At 36.5% G+C, this 24,556-nt stretch overlaps 1 protein-coding gene across 2 annotated transcripts in view; it reads left to right on the plus strand.

Annotated features, from left to right (window-relative positions):
• PCDH9 (protocadherin 9) overlaps positions 1 to 24,556 on the plus strand; it is a 2,224,845-nt gene that overhangs the window by 1,185,077 nt on the left and 1,015,212 nt on the right. For both annotated transcript variants that reach the window (XM_063425941.1, XM_063425942.1), the window contains exon 3: positions 5,162 to 5,311. In XM_063425941.1, coding sequence (XP_063282011.1) covers positions 5,162 to 5,311 — 150 coding nt within the window. The remainder of the gene's footprint in view (positions 1 to 5,161; positions 5,312 to 24,556) is intronic.

A 24,556-nucleotide genomic window follows, 5' to 3' on the forward strand; every position in this document is an offset into this window, starting at 1 on the left:
TTTAACAATATGTGTTACTGTTTAGGGCTTATGTGAACTGTTCGCTTTATAAAACAGGATGGCAGAAAGTTGTAAAACAGCTCATATATGGTTTATACACATTAAAAAGTGGCTTACTCTAGAAATTATTTGCAATGGTTTAAAGCCAATCTCAAGGGAGTTGTAGTACTGATCTTGTCTGAGTATTCTTTCCAATGGCCACTCCTTAGAAACATCCTTATGAATATAAATGTAATTAGAATTTACATGACAGAATCGTTTCTAGGTCTGCAAAAACAGGGTGGTGTCAGATTGACAAAGTGTTTAGTATTAGAACAATGTTTGAGAGCTGGATTTAAAAAAAAATGTGTTAATGTCAATGAGTGAGAACAAAACTTTTATTTATATATATTATTTTTATATATTATTTTATTATATATAATATATATATATACATAATTTTTTTTATTTAATATTGACAACATTGTTAGTAAGAAATCCCGGGCACTAATTGGCTATTTAAGACTTCAATAAGCAGGCATTGATGAAATATACTGCTAATTTTTTATCTATATATCAGTAATTAAAAGGTGTTTGAGTTCAATGACTAACGGAAATGTTAACCAAGAAAATAGTTACATTATTTTAATGAAGGTCCTAGTGAAGACCTGTAAAGTTAATTAATTTGCAACTAGTTATATATTCATCAGCAAATGTAATGATCTTTGAGAGCAATTACCAGGAGTTATATTTCACCCTTTATAATAATGCATAAAATCTCTCAGATCTCAATAAACTGTTGGCAATATAAAGTACACCACATATGCTGTATAATGTAAATATAGTTGTGTTTTTTGTGTGTAGAGTTAAAGTAGTCATGACTAAGTGAAATTAATTGTGGCATGTACAGTACATGTGACATCATGAATATATATCAAATTAACTTTTTGTTGCTAAAGTATGACTAGTGCAAGGTAACAGAAATAAATATTTTTTAAAAATTTAGTAAACCCAAAGAGCATGTGCTGAGTAGTGAAAAATGCTAATTATCACAAAAACTACAAATTCTTTGTACCTTTATGTTGCTTTTGTTTTTTTTGTTTTTTGCATTGACTGAACAAAATGTGAAAAATATGATGCAACAAGGAACAGATGCTGTTTATTTCAAAAGATGAAGTGTGATAATTTGTAGCCCCTTTCAGTAAAGCTAGACACCGAGGTGGTGATCTAGAATATTTGTTAATTTGAATCTGTGCTGTTTTATGTTGTACGGGTTGCATATTATATATCAGGGTAAGTTAGAGGGCTTATTGGTGATATAATATAAATATGTTGTAAATTGTCAGATATGTTAATGGAGATATATCACAGTATAAAAAGAGATAACAAGTTTTAGGAAAGGTGACACTATATCACTACATTTTAGATATATAGCCATATGTTTAGTGTGCTATTCCAGGTATAACCAGGTGTCTTTACACCTTCATAAATAAATAACAGAACACCAATTAATACATTTCACTATATATATATATATATATATATATATATATATATGTGTGTGAATAAATATATATATATATATATATATATGTATAGATGATAGCAGGACTTTCCAGTAAAATTTTATATATTCTCAAGCTTTCATCATTACAGACATAACCCAGTGAAGTCCCGACCATGTATACCCTAAACCTATTACAAATACTTAAACCAATCTGGAGTACAACTGTCACAAAAACGCCCGGACCGAGACTGCCACGTGTCGCTCTGATGGCAGTACACAACATTGCGGCGTCTCGCTCAAATGTTGTAACCTGGAGGTGTTGCCATGGTAATCCCCTAACAAAAATGCAAACAGTCAAAGAAATAGTGAAATAGTAGTTAAAAACATGTAACCATTAAAAACAACTATGAAAGGTTGATACCACAAATGTATACAGTTATTGAGTATGTTGCTGAAAGATCTATGGGCATAGATCACCACATATAATCCTGGATGCTATCACCACTCCTGGGTTATAGAGAAATAAATAATACATAACAGCATGCTAGACCGAGTTATCACTGTAAGTATTGTTACTGTATGGTTAAAACTGTAAGCCATAATTTAAGATTAATAGACATAATCAACTCTATAATTAGTGTTATAGACATCTTAAACCACTAAGGGACACTATATCTGCCAACGTAGTCTATTAAATAATATACTGATACCATTTGCTAATGAATCCAGTTGCCTTGTGTGCTATATAGATATATGGGAAGGTCTATGTATTAACAAGTAAAAGTTACAAATGAAAGACAAACATCTCAACCAGTGGCGTACACACGATCCATGGGGCCCCGGTGCAAAAATTGATCCGTGGCCCCACTCCTTCCCCCCAGTGCCTACTCTGAGCGGGCCGGGGCCGCAACACATGGCGGCGGGCACCTAGTTGCAGGGGTCGTATGGGCTGCGACTCCTGCGACCGTGGTATGTACGCCAGTACATGCAGATACACATACACTTAAAGGACCACTATAGGCACTCAGATCACTTCAGACACACACACACTAACAGTGGTCTGGGTGCCATATCCCTCTAGTTTTAATCTTGCAGCTGAAAAAGAGTCAGTTTCAAAGAAACTGCTATGTTTCACTGATGGTTAATCCAGCCTCTAGTAGCTTCCGCGATTCTCACTGTGAAAATCCCAGTGAGAAGACGCTGGACATCCAAAGGAAAACATTGAGTAATGCTTTCCTATGGGCGGTTTGAATGCGCGCGTGGCTCTTGTCGTGCATGTGCATTCGGAGCTGAGAGGCTGATCGGGGTGGAGAGATTCCCAGCGCCAAGGCAGCCTGGCGCTGGAGAAAGGTAAGTGCTGAAGGGATTTTAACCACACACACACACTCTTATGAACAGATGCATACACACTAGTTAAACAGACACACACATTTACTGACAGACAAACACTCAGTCACAGACATACATACACACTCACTGACAGACAGACACACATACACACTCACTTACAAAACATACACTCTCATTGACAAACACACACTCAGTAACTGACACCAAACAGACTCACTAACAGACACACACTATCAGACACACACAAACGAACACACTTAGTAACAGACACATACCGTAACACACTCACTGACACACACACACAATAACACTCACTGACACACAAACTAACACACACATACTCAATAGCAGACACACACACACAGTAACACACTAACTGACACAGACACACACACACACTAACACTAACACACATACACACTCACTTTTTTTATTTAATCCCCCAGCCTCCCTACCTTTGGGAGTGCTGAGGGGATTCCAGATTTCCCTGGGGTCCAGTGGGGCTGCCCAGCGGCTGGTCCTGCAGGTGGCGAGGGAGCACTGATCCTCCTGTTCAGCTCCCTCACGCGCTGCTTACTGATGCCAGAGCCGGAGTGACGTCATATTCCGGCTCCAGCATCACTGCAGTGTGCACAAGGGAGTTGGGCAGAGAGCGCTCAGGGGAGAAGAGACTGGCAAACTGGCATACATACCCGGGTCGCAGGGCGGCCGGGCCCCCTGCATTATGTACGCCAGTGGTCCCAACCTGTTTATACCCATTTTATAATTTAATCTATTTTTTTCATTATAAGCCTTGCCCACCTAAAAATAAATAAATTAAATATTATTTTTAACCCACTCCTGCTTACCTCACGACACTGTATGACTTTGGTTGTCCAGTGGGGATATAATCCCTATATGGTCCTGGGGGCATTAGTTGCACTTAAAAGAGACACTGGTGTGGGCAAGAATTCAAGCCAATACCACCTGGTTTGAATATGCTACAGGGTCCATCTAAGAGAGTGAAAAAGCAGTGGACATACTCCTGGCGATTCTGCTTATCAGCTCCCAATTAATTCAGTTGCATACAATTATACATGCTCCTTCTTGCTGGCTCTCATTGAATGTGTCACAGTGTTTGCACAGTAACCCATGGCAGCTCTCTGACTCATTCACTGACTGTGAAGGAGCATTTAATGTGGTTTGCACCCACTCAAGGTGCCGACCACATGTTCTCTATTTGCTGTGCTGCCCATGTCCTCCTGTCTGCCCAAAGCTTGTGGCCTTAGGAAAAATCCAGCCATGAGTATCTCTATTATTTGGACATAAAATATGATGGCTTTTAGATAGCCATGCTCTTTTACAGTAAACATTGTATATTTAGTGTTATATACTGAAATGAAAATGGAACTTTTACGCCAAAATGAATTCACTGAAAAAAAATTCCACTACAGTTGTTATTGTAACTTTTGAGGTCCAAACTATTGAGGTCCAAATTACGTTATTCATTTTTTTCAATTCACCACAATTCACCGTTGAGATAGAAAAGCCTATAGATTGTTGCTAATAACTTCCTTTTAAATGTGACTTTGCACATTTAAAAGGAAGTTATTAGTGTTTTTGTAACTAGAAAGCAATACTGTTCAGTAAATATTCTATATTATATCTAATGTAAAAATATTAACATAATCATAATTACTTTTCTGTGGTCCAATGCAATCAAAATGTACCATTAATCACATACATCATTTGTCGTTGTAAAACCTTTTTAAAAAACTTAACATGAAGACATATGTAAACCCACTATGATGAATGGTCACCTTTGATTTGCTACAATGTAGGGCATCACTTGTAGTTCTTTAATAAGAGGGTAAAACAGCATACATTAAGATCTCCTATACAATATATTTAATCAGGTCAATTTATATTGTAAACTATACTAACATTTATGGACAGTTTTTTTATATGGATACCATGGAGGGATATATTAACGTGGTTCTACGAAAAAAAAAAAGTCGCATTTTCCTTAAGAAGTTAAAGACATTAATGTCGAGAAAGGTGTATTTTATCACACAGAGACATAAATCAGGGGTATAGAACACTAATTCTCCAGGTCACCAAGCATAACCGCATTAAATTATTATTCAGAGAAACACATTGTGACTTTAATTTTATTGAGAGTCTTAAAACTATGGCACACGTATGACAGTCAAGTCTTAAGTTTGCCATCTCTGACATGTTCCAAAGTTTAAAGTTTGATTCCATAATAAAGTGAGATTGTAATACAGCATATTGGCAACAGAGGCAAATGTAGTGTATGCTGTACTGACCATCTTTAAATTGCAGGGTGGCACCACTGTACATTGCAACTGCCTCGCTTGTACTGCAACTTTTTTGCACACTCCCAGCGACTATGGAAAACTCATTTATAGAACCGATCCTGCCTCAACTCTAGCTGCAGACACCTTTTCGCCGACCCTGGTTTTTTCCGTTAGGGTAAGTTCATTGTATTTGTTTTTTTCTATAGTGTTGTAAAGTATTCTAAACATCAAGTCATCAATGGGACAAAATGTGATCATTTTTCTAGGATACTAGTACATTCTAAGTTAACATGTCATGAATTACAATTCCCATAGAATTTTTATTCTGAATTATTCACACATGCTTTTTTAATATTAATTATCAAGCAAAAGGCTTCTTTATCCTACCAAATGCCTAAACATGTCATTAGAGTCAATGATAAACAACATCTCTAACATTACACATAGTAAAAAATGTACCACACTATACCATCAACTCTTATTCCTGTTGTAGACATTCTTGACTTTCAAACCTCTTAAGGATGAATATTTTAGTCTTGAAACATATGCTGATTGTTGGTTCAAAGTACTATAAAGTACATACTACAATTCTGCTCTTCTGACCAGTACAGCTGCAAGCCATCTTTTTTATGTTTATGATCTCTTGTTTCTGTCATACATATTTTACACCCCCAACAGCAGAAAGTGTTCTGTTATTACTCTTATTGTTAGAATCATTCCCAAATCGGCTTGTTATTTTCTCTCTATCTTCAGGCTTATCTCCTGGTCTTCTATTAACACTGTGTACTGTCAAATATAACAACATATCACATCAAAAAATGCTAAATTACCGCTTTTGTTCATGCAGTTTATCAAGCTAATTAAATTAAACATATAGTAACTAGATAATATTTTAAAACCGTGCTTTGTAACTTATCCATGGCTTATAAATTCTATAGGTGCTGCTGCTATTCAGTAACACAGACAAGAAGAAAAATGAAAGTAAAAACTGTACAACTGTATGAACTGTGCTTACAATACATATAATATTATTCCAATATAAACTTTATATTTTTTTTTAAGTAGGAATCTTAGAAAAAGGCCAATGAAAGGCTTTCATTGAAGTTCCATTAATGTATATAAATACGCACATGCTAATACTGCACATCATTGGCCAGCCTAATGACCTTCATCACTGATTTTATGCATGAAAATATGCAGACTAGCAAATGCATTTTCTTATTTTTCTGTGATTTGTTCAATTTGCATTATTATGCTTGTTAAGATTGGACTAGGAACACAGTAGACCTCTTCACTTGCATGCATGCACACCTACACTCACAACCTTTGGAAGTGCTGGTGGCACTTTGGAAGTCATTCATGATAGTAAAAGTCCTCAATGAAGAGCGATAAGAGATGATAACAGGTAAGTGGATTACTGAATTACTTTGACTTGACTATTTTCCTTCAATAAAATTGGTTTACAAATAATGGAATTACTTGAAAGTAGCAACTTTGATGATAGATGTGTTAATAATTTTCCTGGTTATTTGTTTGAAGGATACACATTTCCTTGCAAAACTATTCAGGTCCTCAAATTCTGTCATATTTGTACATTGCAGATGGAGCACTGACATTATCCTCTGTATTGCATTTTTGATTTTTATACGTCAATGTTTATATTACAATGCTTCCCTACAGAGTGTCTAAACAAATAGTGATTCAAGTTATAGCAACTACCTCTTATTTTGCCTTATCAGACCATAAACCCATTTTTCCACCCTCTAATATGCACTAATGCTACACAGTTGTAGTTTACCGTTGTACTGTTGTTATTTATCCAGACATGGACTTCTGATGCTCCTTCATTAGAAGACGTGTGTATAGCAGAAGAATTTGGTTTCTACAAATCTAACTGTCTTAAAAATAAATTGGTTGGGCTGGACCAAATTTTGTCCATGTGTCATTTTGGCCCTGACAAATGTCCTATGCAATTATCATCAGGAAAAATGATTTGGATGAACCAATATTGCACAAAAATATGCCTATGAGTGTACTGCAGTGCAAAAAAACTATTAACTTCTTGTTAATTCCCTCCCCCATTTTAAGAAACCACAGAAGGAACTCTCAATCATAAAACAAATGAACCAGATCATCCATTTCACTTGTGTCATGGTTTGGCCATATGCAATTCAGAGTTGCAAAATTCAGATGAATAGCTGATCTCCCAAAATTTAGACGAAATACATTTCGGTTGAAAACCAAATACTCAAGTCTATTCATTAGTAACAATTATCCTTTCCATGACATAGCTAACAAATGTGTATCTGAGTATTTATTATTAGCCTTTATCTCTCTATGGAATAGTGCATCATCTATTTCTGGAATATTAACTGTGCACATAGAATGATTGTATTCTGAAAATACTTTAATGGCTGTAAATGTAGCTGAAAAGATGAATGGTAAGGTAGTCATATTTGTTAGAACACTCTCTTTCATCTCAACTAATCTAATTATCTCCGTATAATAGAATGTAAATATGTATTTATTTGAGTAACCTATTCTGATTTGTATTATTTTTTTCATCTTGATTTCATTTTCAACATAAAATGTAATCCATATTTGGATGACACTAATTGACTGAGCAGGTCAGTTAAACCAATTTCATCTTTAAAAAAAGTAGGTTCTTTTATCAAAAGGGCAGTGTAGGCATCATAACCACTACATATGGTTTTGGTGCTATTAGACTGCAAGTGTCACCCGTGGTTCTGGGTTAAACTGCTTTTGAGCTGTTTGTTCAACACTGAGGATCTATCAGAAACTTACAGCCCAACCTCTCTCTTGCCTGGATCGTTAATGTGAAAGTTACATATTTCAGTCACATAGTTGAATGTCATTGATTGTCTGAACCTCTTAACTGACCTGCTCAGTCAATCAATGCCATCAAAATATGAATTCAATGTACACATTGCAATGTGGAAGTTAAACTTACCCATGGACTATTCCAGAAAGACCCCCAGTTTGTTCAAAACTTCTGAAACATTGTTTGCATACTGCAATACTCTGGTTATTTTGGCAAGTATGTATCAAATATATTTGCGGTCATGTCATTAAATGGACACTTTACCAAAATAAAGTAATACATTTGTTGCTTTGTTTGTTGTATTGATCATGCCTCTGCTGCCTTATTGCTCAATTCTCTTCCATTTGGGACTTGAATTAATCTGGTTTTGCAGCATTAGTTGGGTCTGCATTAACAGAAATAAAAGTGATTCAACTCCTAAATGGCAGAGAATTGAGCAGTGAAACTGCAGGTACATGATATATAAACCAAATCTACTTATTAAGCTAAAGGTGTTTTCTTGCTTAGGGTATACCTTTAATACAATATGACAGATTAGTAGCCTGAGATGTGACATGGCTGCTGTCACAGTACACCTTTAGAGGGCATATCATATAAAGAGGAAATTATTAGCAGAAATAGATAAGATCATGTTGTGATAGGGTGGAGCTCATATCCCACCATTCTTAATGCCAGGTAGGACATCTGGCAGGGAGTATTACATAGTAGGAACAATCTACTCACTCAAATCCAGGCGAACCAATGCTAGCTTTTCTACTTGTGGTCATGCCATGAATACTATATAACAGAATCATACTAGGATTTTTAGTCCTGAGGTATGCCATGACCACATTCACCTGTAATTGAATGCAACAAATATATTTATTATAACTTAGTCGCATATGCAAACAAATTGAGATGTGTATGCATATATCTACACATGTATTATGTAGTTATATTATGAAATCCCCAGCTATTTTAACCTGGGGATCTGAGCTACATCTCATGTAGCAAGAAGAGTTCCCTCATCCTAGTTTCCCGTTAATGTTAACTGGAACATGATCCCTGGAAACTGGGGAATCTTATCCAATATGAAAAAAAAAATGACCAGAATATTTCAATGCATTCAATCCCACATTGACCAGTAATTTATGAATATATTTCACAAATTTTACAGTGGTGAATGGTGTCTCAGGGAATAGTAACAACAGACTATATATAGACCTGTCTTTTGTAAATCTTGACACATTAAGCAGACCCAGACATGTGGTGAGTATGTAAACTTAGAATCAGTCTGCACCTATATTATTATTATTATTATTACTATGATATAATTCTGCAGCGCTTTACAATGGGTGGACGAACAGACATGTAGTTGTAACCAGACAAGTTGGACACACAGGAACAGAGGGGTTGAGGGCCCTGCTCAATGAGCTTACATGCTAGAGGAAGTGGGATAAAATTACATAAAAAGGTAAGGATAGTATTAGACTAGTGACAGCTGCAGAAGAGGAATCAGTTGGGAGCTATTAACAGTTTAATTGATACGCTTTTATGAAGAAATGGGTTTTTAACGATTTTTTGAAGGAGTGGAGACTGGGTGAGCATCTAACAGAGGAGGGAAGCGAGTTCCACAGGAACGGTGCAGCCCTCGAGAAATCTTGAAGGCGAGCATCAGAGGTCGGAGTACGGACAGAAGATAGACGTAAGTCTTCAGCAAATCATAAGGGTCTAGACGGGACATACTTCTGTATAAGGGAGGATAGATAGGTGGGAGCAGCATTATGTAGAGATTTGAAAGCAAGAACCAGAATTTTAAATTGAGCTCTATATTTTATAGGAAGCCAATGTAGGGACTGACAGAAGGGTGAGGCATGGGAGGTGTGGGCGGACAGGAAGATGAGCCTCGCTGCCTCATTCATTATGGACTGTAACGGCGCAAGTTGGGAGCATGTAAGACCACTGAGAAGCAGATTACAGTAGTCAAGGCGAGAAAGGACAGTGGAATGGAGCAACACCTTAGTCGCATCTGGCGTTAAGTAGGGGCGGATGCGCGCAATGTTTTTGAGATGGAAATGACAGGATTTGGCGATAGATTGAACATGAGGCTTGAAAGAGAGGTCGGAGTCAAAGAGAACACCTAGGCAGCGAGCCTGCATGGTGGAGCTGATGGTAGCACCATTGACTTGGAGGGAGACAGACACAGGAGTAACAACACTTGAGGGAGGAAAGACCAGAATTTCAGTTTTGGTCAAGTTTAGTTTATAGTCAACAAACCAACAACGGGTCATTTTGCATTGTTTGTGGCTTAGTAACCAACTTCCACACCTATTCCCTGCTGCCGAAATGAACTAGATTTTAAGGTTTTAGTGTAATTATCTTTTTTTGCATATCGGATATCCCTTAGCTAGGAATGTAGACTTAGCATTAGTCTTGGTGAATTCCCTTGGTCAGAAGAATCCGTAGAAACCCAACAATATAGCTGCTCTGGTGACTGAGTCTGACGAAAATTCAAAAGGGACTCTTGGCAATACATCAATCTTGCCTCTAAAAATATTGCTGGTAATTGGTAGCTGATTGGATGGATTAGCAGGCCTGGACTTTTGTATGCCTTCAAGGATAGCCTTTATAGTATAAAAATAAAGACTGTCAGTTTGGGATACTGGGAATTCTGAGGCCATGAAATACTACACCCCTGAAAGTATAACTTCATTGTATTTTGTAATAATTTCATATTTGAGCAGCAATAAGATATATATTTGCTGTGAACTGTATATTTATTATCTCAGAAGTTTTATATATTATAAAGTCTGTTTAGAAATGTGTGCATTGCATTTACAAAAATAGGTAAATGTTAGTTTGGAATGTAATTTAAAACACACCATTCTGTAAAAATGTGCTGCATCACTAAGCATTGAGTCATGGTACCTTAAAAATCATATTTCAAAATTAAGGCTAAACTGTCAATCAAAATATCAATCAGAAATATTTTTCAATCTTTGCTGTTTTATCCTCATTTTGGAAGCCGATCCTACAGTCATCAGAATTTGCTATTTAGCAAATTTGTGATGGAATGATAACTTTGAATCAATAATTAATGTATTGAAACATATTTTACCAATAAGATATATATTACATTTAGGTACATTGCTCAAAAAACAAATACATTTTTCTAGTTCTATCACAATATAAACACATACTCCAGGATTTGTTTTCTTTTAATAGAAAAAAAAAAAAAACACATGGATGAGAAATGTGAGATCTGTAATGTGATTTGTAATGATAATAAGTAAACAGATAATTGTGTTTTGTACTTGCCTAAGAGAAACTGATATCTCTGCACGAGATAAAATAAATGTATCATTAAAACTTTGTTATTGTGCCTTTTTGACGTATTAAATTACAGTGTTAAAGGTTGAAATATTTCATTAACTGTAACAGAAAATCTAAGTTTGTTTTTTTTGTGTTTTGATTAGAATCTCTTCCTGTAAGAGAATGATTTTTTCCATAAAAACATGTCATAAAGGTCCAGCGTGATGCAATCCTACCTTTATTCAAATACGTCTCATTTTATGACAACCAATGACTGACAGGAAGCCTTTTGCAACAGTATTAATCAATGGTTTATTTCCTGAAATGTAGATACTGTTTCTTGTAAATGTATTTATAGAAGAAGTCGTTAACACTTTAGAATTCCAAATTGGTTTATTATAAAATATTATGTATGAACGGCCATAACCAAAAAAAAAATGTGCTCTACATCAGTTTGTCATGCATTAGATAACTGTAAGTTATAGTGTTAGTAATTAGTACTATCACAAATAGAATAATACAACTTATTTGTAAATGGCATCTTTAGCAAATTAGGTATAACGGTTAGGCAAAGTGAATTGTAATTTGCTTTAAATTTCTTTACTAAACAGATTTTCAAGTGTGTCTTAAAAAAGTGAGTTTTCTGTGTGTATTAGGGTCTAGAGCAAGTGTAGGCAATCTTCGGCACTTTAGATGTTGTGGACAACATCTCGTGTAATGTTCTTATGGCCATAATGCTGGCAAAGCATCAGGGGAGGTGTCCAAAGGTTGCCTATCCCTAGTATAGAGTAAAACTGCCAAGTTCAGATGGGAGAAGTTGAGAATGACAGGGCTAAGATCCTGGGGGAGTTTGAGTTCCAGACAGACAAGAAAGTAGTGACCAACTAACCTGACATTGTGACGATAGACAAAGAATGGAAGACTGCAGTAGCGGTGGATCTGGCAGTACACAGTGATCATAAGATAAGGAAGAAAGGAAATGGGAAGGTTGCCAAATACCAAAGACTGGAAGAGAAGCTAAAAAGGTAGTGTAAAATTAAAACAGCAGTGTTAGTCCTAGTTGTGATATGAGCACTCAGGGCTGTTTTCCCCAAGTTGAGGGAGCGGGTTTAGCAGATTCCAAGTATGACATTTGAAATCGCTGTCCAGAAGAGTCTAGTTCTATGAACAGCTAAGATACTGTACAGAACCCTCAAACACCCAGGCCTCTGGTAAAGGACCCAAGAATGAGGAATATGCAAAAATTCCACCTGGAGGAGTGAAAAAATAAACTATTACCACAAGAGAGGTTTATATGTTAAATTAAACATTTTATTTGTAAATTATAAAAAAATATACTACATCAACTATAGCATATATGTACATAAAATATGTACATTACAAACAAGCTATCAACATAACTGAACATGGACCTCCTACCTATTCTGAGTTCATACCTCTCAATGCTTGGAGGTATGCAGCTGACATGATGCTTTTTCTTGTCAGTATAAGAGGCTTCAGTATAGGCCCTTGCTTTATTGCCTATTTAGCTGACACAAAGTAATCAAGTATCTCAGCAAGAGCTGTCTAGTTAGGATTTTCTAGGTTTTAGATGTCTGTTTTCTGGTTCCACATATCAGCAGAGTATAGGCTGACAGCTAGCTTGTTTACGCCGATGCAGAGAGTACTGTCCACATGGCCATTACAGACTGCATTACTCCATGCCCTTGCTGCTACTTTTATAATTACTTTTCGTACATAGTTTTTGTCCATTTTTTAAGATATTGATCAGCACTCTTGGGGATGAATGAATGTTCTACTTATACTACTCTGATATTGAATAACGGCTGGTTTAAAATATTTTGCATCTATTTTTCACAATGTGATACAAAGAAAAACATTTAAATTCTGACAAATAAGATTCTTAACTTTAAGTATGTAAGCACGAAAATCTGTTTTGGGAAGGATATGTGACTATTATTGTAGTCTTTAATGAAGAATAATGGCTTAAAATCTCTAGGTATCCTTTCCTTGATGATAGACAAGGAAGCTGACAAATGTAGTTTTAATGGTCCTTGCCGGTGCCATACTACAGGGGCCTCATTAGAAGACATTTTTGTACATCATTTTCCCATTGCGAATGTCACTTTACATTATTTCTTTAAAAAGGTGGCTGTTGAAGATAATTACCGAGAAGCACATCCTGTTTTGTAGCGCTAGAAAAATCAGACACTAGAGAGTATGTCCTAACAGGCATCAAAAATTTATATTGTCACAGATGAATGTAGATGATGAATTTATGCAGCTGTTTTTTTTTCTCCATGAAGGATTAGTTATTTTGCTATTATAGTCATGTTTTAATTATTTGTAGGGAATCGTTTAAAACATTTATAAAATCAAACCAGTTTTGGCACCAGATTTACTGTACTTCCTGACATAAATTTCTAATTAAAGGAAATACATACAGAATGATATGGGTATCATTTAAAATCGTACAATTGATAAAATCTAATTTGAGATTGGCATTTATGCTAAAATATACAGATATGCTGTGAATCTGATACATTAAACATTTGACTATGAGGGTCATCCTAATAAGACGGAAACAATTTAAAATGGGATAATGGTTAAGAACAAAATTATAGGGAAAATTATAATCTCATATCTGATATTTATTTTCATGTTAATGGATGCCGATGAGGCATTAACAATATTGATGCAATCACAAGTCCACTGTTCACAAACGCTTCAATACTACCTTTACCACTATCGACCTGGGAGAATGGACGTTTAACTTATCCTAAACACCTTTATTTGGCGAATACAATCCCATTGAAGAACAGTTATCTACACTCTAATAGGACTAATGAGAACGTAGTGAATTCATCCCCGCAAACAACTTGAAATGCCTTTCTTACTAAATGCTTTTCTAAATATTAGTGAATGAGGAGAAGGAACACCATAAAAATCTCACCGAACTAAATTATGCGTACAAGCAGTGTTAACTAACCGAGGACAAATAAGCCAATGACCGGAAAAAATAACATAACAAATGCCCACATGCTTGTTACATTAAGTGTCTGTTACAAGGTACTTTTAAGAAACACGCACATTGCAGTGTCCATATGCAACATAATAGGGTAATTGTACATGTGACCAATTAGCATAATTATGCTGGCTCTCTATAACTATTAACTGGTGATGGAATGGAAAACACATTGATGGTGTCTATTTTTAATATCATTAATCTTGTAATATCAGCCTATTGAGCTTGGCACCAAGATGATGACATTTTGATTCAGGCCAGATTTTAAGATGGAAACATTTTTACTTCAGCAATGATATTGGCAGAAAAAAAAATTGAGACATTTGGATTGTGACCACTTTGATAACAGCTAGGGATGTGCATGGGCAAAACATTTGAGACTTCGACAATTCGGCATTTCACTTTGGTTCGGCACTTCCAAAATTCGGGACTTTGGGAATTCAGCACTTTGGCACTTTGGGGACTTCTGCACTTCGGGACTTCGGCAATTCCCTAAGCCTACCCCTAACCTTACCCCTAACCTTACCTCTAACCCTACCCCTAACCCCTAACTCTTCAACTAACCCTAACCCTATCCCTAACACTACCCCTACCCCTAACACTACCCCTACCCCTAACCCTACTCCTAACCACACCCCTAACTCTACCACTAACGCTAACCCTACTCCTAACCTAACCCCAACCCTACCCCTAACCTACTCCCATCCCTAACCCTACTCCTAACACCTAACTCCAACCCTAACCCTATCCCTACCCCTAACCCTAACCCTACCCTTAACTAGGTACAGCTATGGGTACGGTTAGGGGTAGGATTGGGGTTGGGGTTAGGGTTAGGGTTGGGGTAGGGTTAGATTCCTGTCATCATTACTTTAATTTTCCCTCCCTCTCCTGTTTTGCCACTTTTCAGAAATCCAAAGCACTTTGGCACTTCCGAAATTCATCACTTCAGCAATTTGGTTTGCTTCAGCACTTCCTAAATTCGTCACTTCGGTATTTCGGTTCGGTACTTCTGAAATTCGGCACTTTGGCAATTCGGACATTCAGAAGCATCAGCACTGCAAGTGACTCTTTAAATAGGCATTTACATGTCTACTTAGTAATAGCAATGCGAGTAGGATCCACTGCTCTCAACACTATCCCCAGGTATACCGGGGGCACCTGCTAGTCAGATGGGGCCACTTTAATGGTCTCAGGCTAATCAATGAGCTCTGTGCAATGCTGAATGACATAAAGTTTTAATAATTTAAATTATTCTAATTTTATTTTATAAATGAAATAATAACACTTATGCATATATTTAATAATTGAATTAATAGAATATAAACAGTTGTTGATAGACTTTTCAAAAACAAATGTTCCCAAATATTCATAAGGACCTTACCTTATCTATAATCATTGATAGAATTTTGTGTGTTTTCACCATTATTGTTTTCCATATTCACTTTACAAAGTAACAGCTTGTCGGTATATTTTTTAATATTTTAAAATACAGAACATATCAATATATACAAAACATATTCTTAAACTGTATATATATTAACCAAATAGATCAAGAATTTGAAATAAAATCATAAAAATAGCAAGCACATTGCAACAAAATGTGTGATTTAAATAAAAGTTGCTATATATGAAAATATAATATACAATGTGATATATTACTTGATTATTTCAAAATAAAAGCTTTAACAATTCCAGAAATGGACTGATTGAACAGTACAGTGAAGAATGATTAGCATGGTAATCAAACATTTATTGTGGCAAGTTGAACTTGTTGACAAATCCCCAGTTTGATTATTTTGATCTAAAAATAAAATAAATAAAAAATACAGTTTACACCCTTTGCATTCTTCTAAAATGTTTCTGTGAATGGAAAGTGACTATAAAACAGCATACTAATATAGTAGCATACTGTTTATTTAACCCTAAGGAAGGGAAGTGTTTCAAAAACAGTTTGACTAATCCTTGAATCAAAAGATTAATAGCCACATATGCTATGTATCTCCCTCCCTTATTTATGCCATTTATGTTTCTCCCTCCCTTTTATATGCATAGATTTGGTCTTTATCTACCTTTTTGTTGGTCATAACTTACATACTCTATATGGACCAAACTACCGGAACACACCTCTTAAATATTGAAGTCAGGTGTTTCAAGCAATGTGACCCATTGCTACAGGTGCATTTTACAACTGTTACAAAATAGAAACATAGAAACATAGAAACATAGAATGTGACGGCAGATAGGAACCATTCGGCCCATCTAGTCTGCCCAGTTTTCTAAATACTTTCATTAGTCCCTGGCCTTATCTTATAGTTAGGATAGCCTTATGCCTATCCCACGCATGCTTAAACTCCTTTACTGTGTTAACCTCTACCACTTCAGCTGGAAGGCTATTCCATGAGTCCACTACCCTCTCAGTAAAGTAATACTTCCTGATATTATTTTTAAACCTTTGTCCCTCTAATTTAAGACTATGTCCTCTTGTTGTGGTAGTTTTTCTTCTTTTAAATATAGTCTCCTCCTTTACTGTGTTGATTCCCTTTATGTATTTAAATGTTTCTATCATATCCCCCCTGTCTCGTCTTTCCTCCAAGCTATACCTGTTAAGATCATTTAACCTTTCCTGGTAAGTTTTATCCTGCAATCCATGAACCAGTTTAGTAGCCCTTCTTTGAACTCTCTCTAAGGTATCAATATCCTTCTGAAGATAGGGTCTCCAGTACTGTGTACAGTACTCCAAGTGAGGTCTCACCAGTGTGCTGTACAATGGCATGAGCACTTCCCTCTTTCTACTGCTAATACCTCTCCCTATACAACCAAGCATTCTGCTAGCATTTCCTGCTGCTCTATTACATTGTCTGCCTACCTTTAAGTCATCAGAAATAATCACCCCTAAATCCCTTTCCTCAGATGTTGAGGTTAGGACTCTATCAAATATTTTGTACTCTACCCTTGGGTTTTTACGTCCAAGATGCATTATCTTGCACTTATCCACATTAAATGTCAGTTGCCACAACTCTGACCATTTTTCTAGTTTACCTAAATCATTTTCCATTTGGCTTATCCCTCCTGGAACATCAACCCTGTTACATATCTTAGTATCATCCGCAAAAAGACACACCTTACCATCAAGACCTTCTGCAATATCACTAATAAAAATATTAAAGAGAATGGGTCCAAGTACAGATCCCTGAGGTACCCCACTGGTGACAAGCCCAAGCTTCAAATATACTCCATTGACTACAACCCTCTGTTGCCTGTCACTCAGCCACTGCCTTACCCATTCAACAATATTCGAATCCAAACTCAAAGATTGTAGTTTATTGATAAGCCTTCTATGTGCAACAGTGTCAAAAGCCTTACTGAAATCTAGGTAAGCAATGTCTACTGCACCACCCTGATCTATAATTTTAGTTACCCAATCAAAAAAATCAATAAGATTAGTTTGGCATGATCTCCCTGAAGTAAACCCATGTTGTCTCTGGTCTTGAAATCCATGTGTTTTTAGATGTTCAACAATCCTATCCTTTAACATGGTTTCCATCACTTTCCCCACTACTGAAGTAAGGCTTACTGGCCTATAGTTGCCCGACTCCTCCCTATTACCTTTCTTGTGAATGGGCACAACATTCGCTAACTTCCAATCTTCTGGGACTACTCCTGTTATCAATGATTGGTTAAATAAATCTGTTAATGGTTTTGCTAGTACACCACTAAGCTCTTTTAATAGCTTTGGGTGTATTCCATCAGGTCCCATTGACTTATTTGTCTTTACTTTTGACAGTTGAAATAGAACCTCTTACTCTGTAAACTCACGTGTAATAAATGACTAATTTATCCTTTTTCTTAACTGAGGTCCCTTTCCTTCATTTTCATCTGTAAATACCGAACAAAAATATTCATTGAGGCAGTCAGCTAGACCTTTATCCTCATCTACATACCTTCCTTCTTTTGTTTTTAATCTAACTAATCCTTGTTTTACTTTTCTTTTCTCATTTATGTATCTAAAAAAAGTTTTGTCCCCCTTTTTTACTGACTGTGCTATTTTCTCTTCTGTGTGGGATTTGGAAGCTCTTATAACTTGCTTAGCCTCTTTCTGCCTAATCTTATAGGTCATTCTGTCTTCCTCACTCTGGGTTTTTTTATAATTACTAAATGCTAACTTTTTGTTTTTTACTATTTTGGCCACATCTGCGGAGTACCACAGTGGTTTCTTGAATTTTTTGCTTTTACTGACAAGCCTAATGCAATTTTCTGTTGCCTTCAGTAGTGCAACTTTTAAATAATCCCATTTCTTTTGGACTCCATATAAATTGCTCCAGTCTGATAATGACTCCTTTACACATATTCTAATTTTAGAAAAGTCTGTTTTTCTAAAGTCTAAAACTTTTGTTTTTGTGTGGTGTGACTCAGTCACTGTTCTTATATTAAACCACACTGACTGATGATCACTGGATCCTAAACTTTCACCTACAGTAATATCTGATACCAAATCTCCATTTGTTAACACTAAATCTAGTATGGCCTCTTTACGAGTTGGCTCCTCAACGACTTGTTTTAGAGACAATCCCAGTAGGGAGTTTAGAATATGTGTGCTCCTGGCACAAGTAGCTATTTTTGTTTTCCAATTCACATCAGGAAGATTAAAGTCACCCATGATGATAACTTCCCCCTTCATTGTCATTTTAGCTATTTCTTCAACTAGTAGATTATCTAACTCTTCAATTTGTCCTGGGGGCCTATAAATCACACCTACACGAGTTACTGTGTGATTACCAAATTCTAACGTAACCCAAACGGACTCTATGTTCGCCTCACTAACCTTTATTAGGCTAGATTTTATGCTATCCTTTACATACAGGGCCACCCCTCCCCCTTTCTTGCCTTCCCTGTCTTTTCTATATAAAGAGTACCCTGGTATTGCTATGTCCCAGTCATTTTTCTCATTATACCATGTCTCGGTAACAGCGACTAAATCTACACTATCAGTTGCCATTATTGCCACAAGTTCATGGATCTTATTCCCTAAACTGCGAGCATTTGTAGACATGACTCTAAGCTTATCATTTTTTAACACACTTGCTACAGGCACCTTCTGTCCTTGTTTTGGGGGACAATTGGATTGATGTTTTATCACCCTTTTGCCCCCCCCTCCTAGTTTAAAAACTAGGTAGTTCCTAAGAGCTCAGTGAATTCAAGCATGGTACTGTGATACGATGCCATATTTACAATAAATCAGTTTGGGAAATGTTATCCCTGCTAGATTTTCCACTGTCAACTGTAACTTATATTATTGGAAAGTGGAAGTGTTTAGGAACATAAACAACTCAGCCATGATGCAGAGGACCATGTTAAGTCACAGAGCAGAGTCACCGAGTGCTGAGGTGCATGGAGTGTAAAAGTTGCCAAGACTCTGCTGATTCCATAACTGAAGAGTACCAAACTTCCACTGGCATTAATATCAGTACATAAACTGTGTGGTTGGAGCTTCATGGAATGGGTTTCCATGGCCTAGCAACTGCATGCAAGCCTCACACCACCAAGTACAATGGCAAGTTTTGGATCGAGTGATGCACACTGCCACTGTACTCTGGAGCAGTGAAATTGTGTTCTGTAAAGTGACAAATCACACTTCTCTGTTTGGCAATCTGATGGGTAAGTCTGGGTTTGGCAGATGCCAGAAAAACATTAGCTGCCTTACTGCATTGTGCTAACTGTAAAGATTGGTGGAGGAGGGATAATGGCATGGGGTGGCTTTTCAAAGGTTGGGCTTGGCCCCTTACATCTAGTGAAGGGAAATCTTAATGCTTCAGCATACCAAGACATTTGGTTTGGTGCTTTGTTTCCTACTTTTTGTGAACAGATTGGGGAAGGCCCTGTTCTGTTCTTGCATGACTGTGCCACAGTGCAGAAAGCAATATCCATTAAGACATGGTTGGATGAGTTTGGTGTGTAAGAGCTTGACTGACATCAGTGTTTGATCTCACAAATGCTCTACTGGGTGAATAATCAAAAGGTGGCTGCAAAGGTGGGACTAAATACATATTAATGTTGATGTATTTGGTATGCAATGTCATAAAAGTCCCTGTAGTAAGGTGTCCCAATAATTTTGTCTGTATAGTGTAGCTAAAGCATTTTCAAGGAACTAAAAGGGCTTTTGTTTCTTTCAGTACAAAAAGCTTTCAGATAAGAGAAAACAAATATTTTGACACACACTTGGCACTCTAATATCTCTCTAAATCAACATTGCACCTACATTTACATTAGTATTTTAGCCTTCAGCCATATCAATTTAAAAGCCAAACTATCACAAGAAGCATACTTTTCCTGCTCTGCTTCATCTAAAGAGTATATTGTATCTTTAATCTTATAGTTTCTTGACAGTGTCACCTATGATTACTATTGTGCTCATTTGATTATATATGTTACATAAATCAGTCTTAGTGTGGAGGTGTTTTGTGTATTGGATTCAGTGGTTGTAGCACAATATATATTATACATGCCATGCAATTTGCGTTATTATTTTGCACCTCTCCGTAGAGTAATAAATGCTCTTTTTTATAAAAGAGTACTTTATTAAGGTTTATGACGTATAATTAAATTATTAGAATTCATTTATGCCTCCATATTCTCTAACGTCACAGCACATAACAGTCTCCCTCCCTCTAATCTAGTTAATGGGACCACATGAGCCACCTGATACACAGTAGTATACATTGCTTCAAATGTAAATAAAATAATGGATGTCATTACATGTGTAATAGTAAAATAGTTATATATCATATATCATCTAATTTCCTATATAGTTTTTAGATACAATTTTATTAATGTACATTCTATTTTCTACATACTGATTTTAATAAAGATGCATTTTTTTCAGTTCATGTAAATTTTGCATTTTCATTCTTATCTTGTAATGTATTTCAAAGCAATTTTTTAAAAAATAATATCAAGAAAAACATTGGGTTAGAGGCAATGCTGAGTACCATGAGATAGTATTACATCTATATTGTATATGTCATGCTTTATTGCAATTATGTTATTTTCTCTGTAGTCCTGTCAGAGCTACTGAGGAGATGAAGACAAAGGATGAGGAAAATATGGAAAGTGGTTCATTGTATCAAAACATTTATGCTTCACAGTTAGAAAAAGATATAATTTGTTTTCTTTACAATGTACTTTTTATTTTTTTAAGTGCAATACACAAATGACATTTGTCACAGAAATCGCTTTTTGTTTTAAGAGCAAAGGCAAAACATGTTTTCCCTCAGCCTTACCAGAACAATTTTTACGCATTTTTACATTTTGTTTTTCATCTAGTAGTGCAACAGTTGTTCACAGTTTCACACTAATATTCTACTGTAGTTTGATCTAGACAAAGAACAAATACATTCCAGCTAACTGCCTACTTGAATTGTCATTAAAGGGAAACTATAAAACAAAGTTATTTTATTGGCACTATAGCTCCCTAAAGTGCCACCTCCCCCCCTTTCCGTGGTGCAGAAGGAGTTAAAAACCCCTTCTATCACTTACTGGATTCAAGCACGGATGTCCCTTGGTGCTGGTGGTTTAGGCTCCTCCTCCACTCCTCCTCTACTGACATCAGCTGCTGGGGGGGGACCTAACTTACTCCACAGGAAAGCATTGTACATTGTTTTCCTATGGGGATTTTGGTAACACTGGATGTCCTCATGCATAGTGTGAGGATATCCAGCATCAGTTAGGTGACCAAAAGTAGCCTAACAACCCGGAAGTCCCTTTAGTGGCTGTCTGGTAGTCAGCCATTAGAAGTGGAGTTAACCCTGGAATATAATTACAGTTTACCAATCAGTTGAAGTAGTCAGGGTGCCCATAGTGTCTATGATCTCAGATCTATGAAGCATGTGAATGTAAATTGTTCTGTCTCTCTATCTGTCTATCTCTCTTTCTATTATGGATATCTAGGATACAACACCTGTCCAAAGGTCTTAATGTTTTTTTACAATGTCTCAACCCTGTATAGCATCAATCACCTTTAACTCCATAATCACAATTATTGAAATCCTCAGGGCTCCATTTCTCCACATGCTTTTCTGGCCTCACCCTCTCCTTATGATGTCAGCATTAGGTACCCAAGCAGGAACCTGACAGCTAGAAGACATGTGCAATTAGTTTCGTTACAAATGTAAATTTGGATGAATTTCGGCAATTCGGATGCTTCCGAATGTCCGAATTGCTGAATTTCCGAAGTGCTGAATTTCCGAAGTGCTGAACCGAATTGCTGAGGTATCGAATTGCCGAACTGCCGAAATGACGGATTTCGGAATTGCCGAACCGAACTGCCGAAGTGCCGAATTTCCAAAGTGCTGAAGTGCTTCGGATTTCTGAAAAGTGTCAAAATAAGAGATGGAGGGGAAATTATGTGAATGATGACAGGAATCTACACCAATAAGCTACTTCCTGGCACTGGGAGCCCTATAGATGTGTAAGTGGTTGTGGTGGCAGTCCAGGCACCTAACCCTACCCCTAACCCTACCACTAACTCTAACCCTAGATGTGTAAGTGGTTGTGCTGGTTAGGGTTAGAGGTTATGGGTAGGGTTAGGGGTAGGGTTAGGAGTGGAGTTAGGGGTATGGTTAGGGGTTAGGGAGCCCTACAGGTGTGTAAGTGGTAGTGGTGGCAAGTGTGGGATACTTATGAATTGCCAAAGTGCCGAAGTCCCGAATTGCCAAAGTCCTGAATTGCCGAAGTTCCGAATTACCGAAGTGCCGAATTCCAGAAATGCCGAACTGAACCAAAGTGCCGAATTGCTGAAGTCCTGAATTTCATAAGTGCCAAAGTGCGAAAGTGCCAAAGTGCCGAAATGCCGAAGTGCTGAATTTTTTACATACCCAAATTTCCGACCAAACCAAATTTTTTGCCAATGCACTTCCCTAACAGCAAGTAGTGACTTTTTTGGTTTGAGTCATGATTCATGGGCCTATTTTAGGGGTACAGACATTCATATGCACTAATGTACATAATTAAGCAACACTCGGCTAATGGTAAGCTCTGGTTCAGCAGCTTTTAGGGCTGCTTCATATTCTGGTAGGTATGTGCATCTAAATCGCACATCCCCTTTACAGCCATATATAGTGCCAGTGATGCAAATTACATCACTGGCATGGCATCATACCAGTTCCTTCACTTTTTTCATCTCAATCTTTTTTAAATGCTAGAACGTGTGTGAATAATCTGTATATTTCAAAATGAACCTATTGATAGCAAATGGCTTGACTACTTACATTAAGGAAAACCAGTGAAGTTCTGGCACTATAGCCACTAAATCGTGTTGTGGTGGTTACAGTGCTTTGAGTGTTCCTTACATAACCTTCAATGGCAACATGAATGACTCTCATACTTGCTGGCAATGATCAGTTCCCAGTGGCATTGAAATACAATAAGATCCACCAAACAGACTGTTATAGAAAGGGTATTTGGGTTATTAAAGACCATCTTTCACTGTCTGGTTGAATATCTAGTATACATTTGAATAAATGCTAAAAAAAAAAGTCACACATCTGTCCCTCTCTCCTGTTTATTGGTCTAGGTCCAATATTCCTCTCCCCTTCAAGCAACCCCTGCATGGGCATCCACTGCTGTCTACTCTGTTATGCCCCCTGCTTTCTACTGACCCTATGCGTTCTATATAACTATACTCCCTCTGTCATTTTTATTAACCTCCATTGCTTTTGTTTTAATGGCCTGCTTGTTAGTTGACACTGTTGCTAAACGCTAATAGAAATTATTGAGTTCAACATTCAGACAAGATATGTAATATGTTACCAGGGTAAATACAATGGAGATTTTCTTATTTTATATATGTCTCTGATGCAAAATATAATTATTTATATGTGAGGTATTTGGCTGTTGGATAAATTAAAATGATCAACCAATATGTCACATATATTAAAGATTTAGATTGTTTTAATATATATATATTTTTGGTTTCATAAGCTTCAGTAGCTATGGGATCCACAGTTTTGAAACATTCAATACGAGAATGTCGACATAATAAAACATCAAGAGTATATATGGATATTTCATAATAAATTCTTACAGTATTCTTATTTGATCAAGGATTTTACGGGATTTCTGTCAGTACCTCTATTCCCATGTTAATATTAGAGAAGAAAATCTGTAAATTTGTTTCTGTTAGTATAAAGCAGCTTTCTGTTAGTATTCTTGTTCTTTGTAAAATAATTATTGCCCATGTGAAACACTTGATATATATATATATATAT

This window comes from Pelobates fuscus, chromosome 1, assembly GCF_036172605.1.
Source record: "Pelobates fuscus isolate aPelFus1 chromosome 1, aPelFus1.pri, whole genome shotgun sequence".
Taxonomy (NCBI): domain Eukaryota; kingdom Metazoa; phylum Chordata; class Amphibia; order Anura; family Pelobatidae; genus Pelobates; species Pelobates fuscus.